At 41.6% G+C, this 13,410-nt stretch overlaps 1 protein-coding gene across 1 annotated transcript in view; it reads right to left on the reverse strand.

Moving 5' to 3' along the window:
* dync2h1 (dynein cytoplasmic 2 heavy chain 1) overlaps positions 1–13,410 on the reverse strand; it is a 131,098-nt gene that overhangs the window by 63,464 nt on the left and 54,224 nt on the right. Inside the window, exons 70-75 of the mRNA XM_071205203.1 lie at positions 7,471–7,569; positions 6,480–6,603; positions 5,340–5,503; positions 5,085–5,204; positions 3,489–3,623; positions 1,737–1,880 (exon numbers count right to left, since the gene is read on the reverse strand). Of these exons, the coding sequence (XP_071061304.1) occupies positions 1,737–1,880; positions 3,489–3,623; positions 5,085–5,204; positions 5,340–5,503; positions 6,480–6,603; positions 7,471–7,569 (786 nt within the window). The remainder of the gene's footprint in view (positions 1–1,736; positions 1,881–3,488; positions 3,624–5,084; positions 5,205–5,339; positions 5,504–6,479; positions 6,604–7,470; positions 7,570–13,410) is intronic.

Genomic DNA, 13,410 nt, shown 5'->3' on the forward strand with positions numbered 1-13,410 from the left:
ATTCATGTGATTGGTTGTTGGTCGCATTGCTCGCAAAAAATCCCCAAGCTGTCAGACACGCCCAGCTCCAAGATTTTCAAGATTTTTGAAAAGCTGCTGTGTGGACGTACCGTTATACTTAACAGATGTTTACAAGAGCATACACTTTCCAATCTAACTCCACACCACAAAGAGATTTCGTTTTTCTCCTAACAAACCAAACGATTTATTTAAGCTGAATGTATGCCAGACAAAGCCCCACATGTGAGGTCATCAAACTCATAAGCTTTTGATAACCTGGATATGTTTGAGTTAGCCGGTTGGCCTAATCCAAAACATACGCGCTCTCGCTAAGCGGTCCTACGACGCCGGTTATCAAGTGGATCGCTCAAGCCAGCCGTGTCCTATCTAGTTAGGTGCGCGTTCACATGAAAGGGGTGGCATTTGGAGCATTCGACCAATCACAAACATGGACAAGCGTACTGACAGTGCAGCGTCATACTTCCTGAATGAAAAGTCAACTATAATATTAGACAAATATGAAGACGTTAAACTTTAAACATCCATGACTTAAACACTTGATCCAGGATCAAAGCAGCCACATAGCTGCACCTGCAAGGTGAATACAGCTGGTAACAGAAAAAGTGTTTGAATGCGTACATTAACAGGTTTATGATATCACTGCCCCGTCGAAGACACGAGTGGATTTAATTACATTTGACTCGAGTGTTTCGTCAAATTAATGTGTTGCTTAAAATAATACTTCTGCATACAGTATGTGACACTGTGAGTGTTGCACGGCCAGATACGGCTCAGCTGACTCAGATAAGGAAATATATGATACATTATGATGTGATATGATGTGATATGAATGATAATGGGACACATCGACGTCTGCACTCACAGTGCCGCTGACTGTAGGCATCCGGTTACTTATGTTGTGGCAGATATTTAATTAAGCTTTCTTAACATAGCCTAATAGTATAATAGTTATAATAGTCAGATTGCTCTGAAGATGGGAGGTGATGTTCTATTCATTTTCACGTTCACACAGTCGGTGATGTTGGCCGGCCGTCTTTCCTGCAACTGCAGTTTAAACTGTATTTCCTCCGCACACTGAGCTCTGATTGGTCAGCAGGCGTGGTGCTTTCGCTGAGTTGATCTCTTATCCTGGAACCTATCCTGCTTCGGAGCACAGACTAGGTTCCAGGATAAGTCACCATGGAGATCTAGCCCGCTAAAAAGTGAACCAGCTTCGTAGTACCGGAAATCCCAGAAGTTATCTTGCTAAACGAAAATCCTGCTTCGTAGTATACCCCCCAGGTTAGCCACTCAGCATAAGTTACCATGGAGATCTAGCCCGCCAAAAAGAGAACCAGCGTCGTAGGACCGGAAACCTCGAGTTTTCCCTTAAGTTAGCTTGCTAAGCGAAAATCCGGCTTCGTATTACAGGCCTCTGGAGGCGATTTTAGGAGAAGAACTTTAGTATTTAAGACGGATTCCCATAGGAGATGAATTGGCTTTCATAACAAATGTGAATCTTCTTCTACTGTGGTCACCTTCTATGCAAAACTGTTCAATGTGAAAAGGTTCATCTATTCTGAATGCTGTATTTGTTTGTGTAGTTACATGAAAATGGTTGTATTGAGGTTGGTTCTGGTTCAAGGACATGTTATTTGCAACAATTTTGAAAACCGAGATGTTAACACACTGCTGTGCTGGATGAAAATGTGTGTACTCCAAGAGCTGTGTGCTACCTTCTTGGCCTGAAGAGCTCTTTGGAAGAGGCGCAGAAAGGAAGCGAGGCTGAAGCGGTACATGTTGTTGATCCTTGACAGGTCTGTGATGACAAAATACATCTTGCTGGCACTCTCTGCAAGAGGAAGGTAGGCATCCCGCTCCTAAAATAAAATAAAACAAGGAATGGCGCAAAGGAGCCACAGATGGAAAGGGAAGAGAGTAAACAAACAAGAAGCAACAGAAAACAAAGATGTTTTATAGAAGAAAAGTTCCACAGATGGATGGAGTAGGGTTGGATACAAAGAAATGTGGTGTACACAATGTTTATTTCAATAGAGATAGAATCAGAAAGAGAGAGAGAAAGACAGAAAGGGAGAGAAAGAGAATTATAGAAGACATGACGTGTGATATGGAATTCTCAACAGAAGGATCTAAAGAATTGTATATGTATTCTTCAGTTAAAGAAATGGTATAAATTAAGAAAAATGGGACTATATGAAGCAGAATGTGAATACGTTTATGTACTCTGGTCCTGCATTGCTAAATATTTTTGATGTCTTTGATGTGATGTCTGTTCTTTATTTGCAGGTCCCATTGTTATTGTTATTGTTATTGTTATTATTATGCGCCACTTTCCACCTTCTTCTCCAGTAGGACTCAGATGAGGGTGTTGCACTTTTCCTTTTACATGTGATATTTTGGTGTTGTTGTTTTTTGTTGTTATTTTGTTTCTTTCTGTTAACTGTCAAGTGGGAAATAAGATACCGTTATGTTTGGCTATGAACTTTTTTTTATTTATGAAGGGCAGACCATCTATTTCTATTTATTTAGTTCTTTTTAGAAAGGGGCAGGTCATATAAGATGTTGTTCTTCTCCCTGCTCCTTTTCGCTCAATGGTGTGTTTGTAGAGACATGTTTTGTTGGCAATTATTGTACATTGGGTTTTGCGTACCATGAGCGGGACAAATACAAATGAAATGAAATAATAGAAAAACACATTGAGGTTCATATATGAAAGAGAAATAAATAAGAGAAATGTATAAAAAGGGTTCTGGTGTAACACTGCACCCTAGAGCAGGACAGTGTAATGCATCTACAGAAGCTCCTTGCTTTTTCATCGGCGCAATCTGATTTCTGTGCTACTGTACTACTGTAACTACCGGTGGCTGCCGGAGTGCTTATCGACTCACTACTCATGATCTGAAATGTTTGTGCTCAAACACCAGTTAACACGGCATGATTGCAAATAATAGTATGTAATATATGGTGAGGATTCATTTGAAAGGATTTGTTTAAAAATAACAAACAGGAGGAAAACTTCTTAACCAATTTAGAAATGGGTTGAACCAGACACATGAGAAGACACTTAACAGATGTCCTGTACAGCTGCTCCGCCTGGTCCCTCTCATTAGCTGTTGTGGTTGCCCTCTAAAAGTACTAAAGCAATCACCCAGATAATACCTCTTCAATATCAAACAAGTTTAAAATAATTGGGTTAGCCCTGAGGATAGCAGTCGGTATAAAGAGATCGTATGGCACTCCATTGATCCACGTTAATGCTGATTCTCTTCTGAGATCACTTTTTCACGACAGCTTTTCAAATGAAAACGATAGTTAAACAGTGGTGCAGTCAGGCAGGCCACAACTTTCTTTGTTTATGTTGTTTTTCAGAATTTGTGAGTGTGTGTGTGTGTGTGTGTGTGTGTGTGTGTGTGTGTGTGTGTGTGTGTGTGTGTGTGTGTCTGTGTGTGTGTGTGTACATGACGTACCTGGTCCAGGGATGCCTGCAGCCTGTGTGACTCCAGCAGTGACTCCTGGATCAGCGCACTGCTCGCCTTGGTCTGGTTCAGACTGTCGATCAGCTCCCTGTTCTCCAGGATATTACCCTGAGATGTAGCCAGGGTCTGAAACAGGAAAAAGATCGACGGATGGACGAACAGGTACAAATAAAGAAGAGAGAGTAATCGATAAGAAAGACAGAATGAGAAATGCGAGGTAGGGAAGGCGATGCACAAGAAGCAGGAAGTTTGACTAACCAACTTCATTCTGTGGAATCTGTTCTCTGAAAATAACTGATACAATTTATTCAAATAAATTCAAATAAAATATATGAGAGAGCAGTGGAGCATGGAAATGTCAAGTCCAATATGCTCCTGCAATTCTGGAATAATTGCACGCCTTGTACCACTGAAGCACTGACATCCTGCTCTTGGCACTATCTGTGTGTGTGTGTGTGTGTGTGTGTGTGTGTGTGTGTGTGTGTGTGTGTGTGTGTGTGTGTGTGTGTGTGTGTGTGTGTGTGTGTGTGTGTGTGTGTGTGTGTGTGTGTGTGTGTGTGTGTGTGTGTGTGTGTGTGTGTGTGTGTGTGTGTGTGTGTGTGTGTGTGTGAAATTCCCCTAAGACTGTGTGCATGGAAAATGATCATTAAGTTGAGTGTCTATGTGTCACAATGTCCATCAACAGTGCACGTATGTGTTTGATTATAAATATGCATTAAACCATGTAAGTACATGGAGCCCCATTAAGTATTTGGCAGCAACTAACTGTATGATGTTCCGGCTCCATACTTTCATTACTGTGGATGTAACATCATCTAGCATCTGCCTACACATGTCTGTACACGTTTTGAAGTGCAGGAATAAGTAAAAAGAAATGCAATGCAATACAAATTAACTCCCCACTGACATGCCTAAGGTGCCAGCGGATTGGCTCAATCTAACTCATCGGGAGGGGAACTGTGCATCCCAAATAGGGAGAAAAGGAAGTCATCCACTCATTTCTTCAACATTGTCTTATAATTATATATTGATTAAAGCTTCATCTGTTTAACTGAAGTACATCATTTTGCTTTTGAAGGCACACATTGCAGGCGTACTGTATTGTTAATACAATTATGGATATTTTGTTCTTGTCATATTTAGTTTTTTAATATACACATTTTTCGATCTAGACTGTATGTGCTCAAACATTGGTATTTTGAGTAAGGTCAAATACCATGCATAATTCAAGTTTAAATACTACTATGCGAATCCGCCACATTATCAGGCAGATACCAATTTATTTGGCCACTATTATTTTTCCCTTAAAAAAAGAAAAGTGATGTGGGAGACAACCCAGTTAACAGATCAAAAGGTCACGGTGAGGAAAAATGGCACGGAATACATTACATTTGGATTCACAATGGCATGCAGTGATGGGCGAGGGTAAGCAGAATATCTATTTTGGTAATTACCATTTAAAGTGTCATACCAAATATGTTCAACCCAGTTAAAGGTTGTTTTCATTTTATGTTTTTTCTCCATAATTCCAAAGCCTAGAATTCTCCCCTTCTTTAGACACTGTATGCTAAATGTTTGCATGTGTACCTCTAAGAGGGATTCCTCCAACTGAGCCAGCTGTATCTTCTTGTCTTCCTCTTGTTGTAGCAGTCGGGTTTTTTCCGTCTCCAATTCTGGCTTCTCCTGCTGGATGGTCAAGGCCAGCAGCTAAAGCGAAGACACGCACACACAAAGAGATAAGCAAGTGGACACATAGTATGACTTAAACATACAGTACATGCCAGTGTATGTATACACACTGAGTTATAGCACTATAAAAGCACTTGGATTACTGTGGGTTACCTGTCCTCGCAAGCCTGCCCTAGTGGTAGTGAAGTTGACCTCTGTAACCACAGAAACGGCATCGGGGGGGATGAAGGGGTCCGGATTACGTGTTGCCAGGAAGAGACGGAAGTCCTCATTGTAATCGATGACCTTGTCTCCTATCTGGACGACATATCGGGGACCTACATTTGTGTGTGAATGTGTTGGGCAGAGAGAAAAACTCTTTGTCAGCAACATATACTCTATTATGCAATCTTGTTACTTTCTCTACAGTGTTCACTTTGAATCCCATCGTCACCCTTTTACTTTCTCCTCCACTCTCTTTCTTGTAGATGTCTGCAATGCAGTACTGCCATGCCTTTGTCTTGCTTCTTTTTTTCCATCCTGTTCGACACTACTTTTAAGTGGATAACTTGCCCTTTCTTACACTTTCTCTGCACCCACTCTTTCCAATTTAGCTTCAAATAGACATCCGCCTCCCACTGTATGATTCAGAGCCTCATGAATCACCCTCATTTTCACAGGTATGGCTAACCTCTGTTTACACTTGCCCACAGCTGTGATTGGTATGCAGTTATTTTAGCCAAGAAACTGAAATATCATATAAGGTAAATCAGAAGGGCAGATTCATTTCTTATTGGAGAATTATTTAAGCATTTATCTATAAAATAGAATAGTCAAAGCTGAACAAATCACATCTGAATGCTAATTGTATATACAGTAATACATACGAATTTTCAATAAAGTATTTAAGATGTCTGAATTAGGCTCAAACAATGTTTGGAAAAATGTACAATATATCTAAGGCAAGCCAACCATTTGTTTTGTAATTATATATGTTTTTTTATTATATATATAATGGCTAATTACGACAAATCCTTCATGGAACACAGAGCGAAGCGTTTGACTGCCCTTTGCTCAAACGTCACAATTCTTCAATTAAATGTTGCTAGATAATGTCAAGCTGCAGAGTGGATTGCACCCATTAACAAAAGTCATTTTCAGACAAAAGTCTTCAAAATGACATGAGATAAATTGCCTACATAAAGAGTGGTCTGCTTTTTATGTAGCAACCACTGGCTTTAATGAAGAATCAATAACTTCTCCCACACCCACTTTGCATAATTAGTGTGGTGTGGTATGTGAGTGTGTGGTTACCCTGTGCTATGAGGTCCTTCCTCAGCAGAGGGTAGAGCACAGGTTCAACTCCATCCATCTCCTGGATGATGAGGGTTTTTCCAAATCTGACCGCCAGCTCCAGGGATGTCATGAAGTTGCTATCCTATAGAGAGAGAGAGAGAGAGAGAGAGAGAGAGAGAGAGAGAGAGAGAGAGAGAGATAATACCTTTGTTTCTAAGATTGGTGGGTGACACAATACTCTGTATTATATCATAGCAATATTTGTTCTATCTTCAATATATATACAAATATAATTCAGTGTTTAAATAATTAAAGAGTAAATAGTAGTGTTTTTATCAGAATAATTAAAATACAGATCAAGTAAATCAACTTGTATTCATTTATCTGACTGACAACAGAGATAACAAACCGGGTTGAAATAAATAAAATACAGACAAAAAGAACCAACAATACTAAAATACAGCCCTTTAATTGACACACACACACACACACACACACACACACACACACACACACACACACACACACACACACACACACACACACACACACACACACACACACACACACACACACACACACACACACACACACACACACACACACACACACACACACACACATTCCAACATTGATTTATCTATCATATCATTTGTTAAAATCAACAACTGGACAGATTCAGGGGTGAAGGTAAAGGTGGCTTAATCATATGCTCTGTCAAACAGTCTGGTTGCTAAATGATAAGGCTAATGGAATTTAAGACAGACTTGGATTCATCGGACAAGAAGAAGGAGATCAATCAAGGACCCCTAATGAAACAGTTCAAAGAAAAACAGTAATTGCTTTACTGGCTCCTGTAGAGACGAAAGTTACCTTGCTGACAGGTTAGGGTTTAATTGATATTTCATCAGTGTGCATGTGTGTGAAAATGAGTTTGTGAAAGCCCCAGGAGAGTTAAGGACACATTATGTCCTTTTGTACATGTGTATTTGTGTGTGTGTGTCTTTACCTGTTGGTTGATAACCTCCAGTCTGTGCTGTTGGAGATGTGTGCGCAGCCACTCTGTAGCTCGGGATGACGGGTCGATCAGGAACGGACAGGCAACACTCTGAATACAAACAATGATAAAGAACTGTTTTCAGCTTAAGTTGTTTTGAGATAGTTATACTTAAAAAGATGTTCAGTTACTAAGGAAAATAAGGTGTGTAAAGGCACTTCAGTCCTGTCTCACTGCTGTCATGCTTATTGACCAGTGTCACTCCTGGCAAAGGAATTAAGTCCAGCTCCCTCTTTTCATCCTGCGCTCTTCCATTTCACGGTAATTTGCTCTGGTAACTTGAGAATAACTCTGGTCTACCCTATGTGGTGTGTGTGTGTGTGTGTGTGTGTGTGTGTGTGTGTGTGTGTGTGTGTGTGTGTGTGTGTGTGTGTGTGTGTGTGTGTGTGTGTGTGTGTGTGTGTGTGTGGTGTGTGTGTGTGTGTGTGTGTGTGTGTGTGTGTGTGTGTGTGTGTGTGTGTGTGTGTGTGTGTGTGTGTGTGTGTGTGTGTGTGTGTGTGTGTGTGTGTGTCATGGACATCTATACGTATACAGTATCCCATCTATTTCTGTAATGGTTTGCAACAGCCTTAGACCCCATTTACACGCAAACGCATACGAAACGCAAACGAACCGAATACGATATCAAAAAAGTCTTCCGTTCACACGAGACCGCTCGAAAGTGCTGGAGACGCTGTAGTACATATGCCGGGCCTATAAGTGGCGCTGTAATTCCGCACGAGACCAATCGAAAGCGCTGGAGACGCTGTAGTAGTACATATGCCGGGCCTGTAAGTGGCGCTGTAATTCCGCCACAAAATACACCAAAAGCAGCGAAGAAGACCCCCAGCATGGTTGCCATGGTTGCCCTTCTGTTTATGCCCCGCGGTGGAATTAGCAACATGTAGTTCATGTAGTTCTCCCTGTATATACAGTGGGGCAAAAAAGTATTTAGTCAGCACCGTTGCAAGTTCACCAACTTAAAAAGATGAGAGGCCTGCAATTTTCATCCTAGGTATACCTCAAATATGAGACAAAATGAGAAGAAAAAATCCAGAAAATCACATTGTCTGATTTTTAAAGAATTTATTTGCAAATGATGGTGGAAAATAATGGTCAATAACAAAAGTTCATCTCAATACTTTGTTATATACCCTTTGTAGGCAATGACAGAGGTCAAACGTTTTCTGTAAGTCTTCACAAGGTTTTCACACACTGTTTCTGGTATTTTGGCCCATTCCTCCATGCAGATCTCCTCTAGAACAATGATGTTTTGGGGCTGTCGCTGGGCAAAACGGACTTTCAACTCCCTCCAAAGATTTTCTATGGGGTTGAGATCTGGAGACTGGCTAGGCCACTCCAGGACCTTGAAATGCTTCTTACGAAGCCACTCCTTCGTTGCCCGGGCGGTGTGTTTGGGATCATTGTCATGCTGAAAGACCCAGCCACGTTTCATCTTCAATGCCCTTGCTGATGGAAGGAGGTTGTCACTCAAAATCTCACAATACATGGCCCCATTCATTCTTTCCTGTACACGGATCAGTCGTCCTGGTCCCTTTGCAGAAAAACAGCCCCAAAGCATGATGTTTCCATCCCCATGTTTCACAGTAGGTATGGTGTTCTTTGGATGCAACTCAGCATTCTTTCTCCTCCAAACACGTCTCATTGAGTTTTTACCAAAAAAGTTCTATTTTGGTTTCATCTGACCATATGACATTCTCCCAATCCTCTTCTGGATCATCTAAATGCTCTCTAGCAAACTTCAGACGGGCCTGGACATGTACTGGCTTAAGCAGGGGGACACGTCTGTCACTGCAGGATTTGAGTCCCTGGCGGCGTAGTGTGTTACTGATGGTAGCCTTTGTTACTTTGGTCCCAGCTCTCTGCAGGACTAGGTCCCTGGCGGCGTAGTGTGTTACTGATGGTAGCCTTTGTTACTTTGGTCCCAGCTCTCTGCAGGACTAGGTCCCCCCGTGTGGTTCTGGGATTTTTGCTCACCGTTCTTGTGATCATTTTGACCCCACAGGGTGAGCCCCAGATCGAGGGAGATTATCAGTGGTCTTGTATGTCTTCCATTTTCTAATAATTGCTCCCACAGTTGATTTCTTCACACCAAGCTGCTTACCTATTGCAGATTCAGTCTTCCCAGCCGGGTGCAGGTCTACAATTTTGTTTCTGGTGTCCTTTGACAGCTCTTTGGTCTTGGCCATAGTGGAGTTTGGAATGTGACTGTTTGAGGTTGTGGACAGGTGTCTTTTATACTGATAATGAGTTCAAACAGGTGCCATTAATACAGTTAACAAGTGGAGGACAGAGGAGGCTCTTAAAGAAGAAGTTACAGGTCTGTGAGAGCCAGACACTTGTTTGTTTTGTAGGTGACCAAATACTTATTTTACCGAGGAATTTACCAATTAATTCATTAAAAATCCTACAATGTGATTTCCTGGATTCTTTCCCCCCATTCTGTCTCTCATAGTTGAAGTGTACCTAGGATGAAAATTACAGGCCTCTCATCTTTTTAAGTGGGAGAACTTGCACAATTGGTGGCTGACTAAATACTTTTTTGCCCCACTGTATATAGAATTTATTTTTTGTATTCATTGGGATAAACCCCTTGAGATGCACCATCTCGTTTTCAAGGGGGTCCCGACAATAGCAACAACTTACAGACATACATAAATAAAAAGACAAAATGCAAAACATGACACACAAGACAAACCACATACATTGTATGCATTGCTTGAATTTTACTTAACAGACGTTAAGTAAAATTCAAGCAATGCATACAATCATTACAATTTGAGAGACAGTCGAGCAAATCAGTTTCATCAATATCAGTTTCATTAATAACAAGTACAGACCAGTTGAAAGTGAGATGATAATGCATGTTTAAACATACCCAATGATCTAATAGCAGCAGGTAAAGTATTCCAGTCTGTTGGGGCTTTGAAAATGAACACTCTTCTGCCAATCAATTTTTTTGCAGAGGGGACAGAGAAATAAATCTGAACAGAATGTCTAACTTGATGAATTGGCGAGTAGGGTACAAAATACTGCTTTAAATAAAGGGGATAGTTAAGATAAATGCATTTAAATATCAGCTGAAGCCAATGCGTGTGTCTTCTTACATTTAAAGAAGGCCATTTAAGTTGGTTATACATTGTGCAGTGATGTGTACGAAAAGGACAACCAAGAACAAATCTGCATAGTCTATTGTAGGCTATGTTGAGTGGAGCAAGATCTGATTTATGTGCATTTTGGTGGACAACATCACAATAGTCCATAATCGGAAGAATAAGTTGAGAAGCAATTATCTTTCGTACACTGAGCGTAAAACAATTGCGAGAGCGGTGTAAAACACCGATTCCGTAATTGACTTTGTATTACATGCTTTATATGTACTTTAAATGAAAGTTCAGAGTCTAGCCAAGATATTTAAAGCTATCAACTTTATGCAGAGAAGTGCCATCCTTATATGTTATTACTACATTAGGCTTGGATTTGAGCTTCTGCCTGGTACCAAAGACCATGGTATAAGACTTTGTTTTGTTAAGCAGTAGTTTATTGTGTGATAGCCAGTCCTGTAAAATATTAAAATCCGATTGAAGAGAGATCTGAATATGTGAAAAATCAGATTTGGATGTATGTATGACAGTGTCATCAGCATAAAGGTGAGTACAACAATTAATGAGACAAGAAGATAAATCATTTATGTAAATAGAGAACAGAAGTGGGCCCAGAGTTGATCCTTGGGGTACACCCTTTTGTTGGATCAACAGGTCAGACTGTTTTCCATTAACCACACATTGCTTTCTACTGTGAAGGTACGAGTTAAACCATAACACTGTATTATTAGAAAGGCCAATGCCGTGAAGTTTATCCAAGAGCAGAAATGTGACATAATAATAATAATACATTTTATTTCTATAGCGCTTTTCTTGAATCCAAAGACGCTTTACATTTGGGAGGGAGGGTAGACAAACAAAACAAAAACAAAGCCAAAAAGAAACAAAACAAAACAGAAAAGCAGTCAGGAGGAAGTTGGTTGAGAGGGGGGGGGGGCTTATGGATACAGAGTTGAAGAGGTGGGTTTTGAGGCGGGACTGGAACAGGGTGAGGGACTCAGACTCACGGAGGTCTTGGGGGAGGGAGTTCCAGAGCTTCGGGGCTGCCACAGAGAAGGCTCTATCCCCGAAGCTCCAGAGTTTGGCCTTCGGGATGGAAAGCAAACCGGCTGAGGTGGATTTGAGGGACCGGGGTGGTTGGTAGAGGATGAGGAGGTCAGTGAGGTAGGGGGGGGGGCCAGATGGTGGAGGGCTTTGAAAGTGAGGACCAGGAGTTTGTAATGGCTGCGGTGTGAAACGGGGAGCCAATGGAGTTCTTTGAGGACCGGGGTGATGTGATGCCATGATTTGGTGTGGGTAAGGAGTCTGGCGGCTGCGTTCTGGACACGCTGGAGTCTATTGAGGGATGTAGTGCTGATGCCGTAGAGGAATGAGTTGCAATAGTCAAGGCGGGAGGAGATGAAGGCGTGAATGAGTCGCTCAGCTGCAGGGCGGGTGAGAGAGGGACGGAGTTTGGCAATATTGCGGAGGTGGAAAAATGAGGTGTTTACAACTTGACGGATGTGGGGCTCGAGGGAGAGGGTGGGGTCAAATATAACGCCAAGGTTGCGTGCCTGGGTGGAGGGGGAAACAGGGGTGCCATCAATGGTGACTGTCAGGTTGGGGGTTTTGCTGAGGGTGGATTTGGAGCCGATGAGGAGGAGTTCAGTTTTATTGCTGCTGTTTTATTGCTGCTGCTACATGTCCACTTGTTGCTGATGGTTGTGGTAGAGGAGCTGTAGATTTTGCACTAACATCTGTAGCATGGTCAGTAGCAGTGGCAGTACTGACCATGCTACAGCAGTGAGCAGCAGAGGTGTGGAGAGGCGGGGCTATGGCTTCATCGTTATCAGGAAATTATCGTATAGGGCGTACACACAGAGCCGTTTGACCCCCCAGAGTGTTCCGGTTGCAGATCTATCCACCTTGGGACCCGTTATCGTTTGCGGGGTCCGTTTCCGCGTTTCCGTAACGGCCTCATGTGAACAAACGGGCTATGCGAAAGAGAAAAGTAGCGGATACAACCGTTTGCGTTTTCATGTAAACAGCACCTAAGTATTAGGGATGGGAACGATTAATCGAATATTCGAAATGATTCAGGTATTCGAATATGAGTTATGAATATTTTTATTGTAATTTCCTTTTTTTTGGGAGAAGTGCCTAAGTTGATTACATATTATCAAATGGAATAATTCAATGTATACGACAGTGCCATAGCTACTAGATGTGTTAGGTCTAAGGATGTGTTTTGCTCCGCTCACCGGTCCCTCACAGCGGGGAGAGCTGCAGGTGCTGATCTCTCTCTCTCACGTCTGGTTATAATTCACTCGCGTTTATGTCCAAATCCATCAAATCTAGCTAGTTCTAGCTAATGATATGGCTGCTGCCCCTCCCTACACGCAGATCACGCAGACTCAAACCTCATCTTATGCCCAAATTCCAGCTGAGAGGGTCTTCTCTACGGCTGGCCTGATTGTGAATCGCCTCCGTACCCGCCTCTCCCCTGAGCATGTAGAATGAGTATTGAATAGCTGAATTATGTGCATAGGCCCTGTTATAGGTTGTTGATCTCTGTTGTAATAGGGTTACGTTACCCTAACCGGTTATGTTGTCCGTTTATGATCCCTCTTTAATTTAAAAACCAAGTTATGTTTTAAGCATGAAAGCTGTAGGCTGGCCTATAGCTGTCAACTGTTCAAACTGTGATCACTAGTTCAATACATTTGACACATTTGACTTGGTTTCTATACTTATTTGAACATGTATTTATTTATTTTTCAAAATTAAATCTTTTTTTTTTTTGTAAACA

The sequence above is a fragment of the Pseudochaenichthys georgianus genome, chromosome 13, assembly GCF_902827115.2.
Source record: "Pseudochaenichthys georgianus chromosome 13, fPseGeo1.2, whole genome shotgun sequence".
In the NCBI taxonomy this organism is placed as follows: Eukaryota; Metazoa; Chordata; class Actinopteri; order Perciformes; family Channichthyidae; genus Pseudochaenichthys; species Pseudochaenichthys georgianus.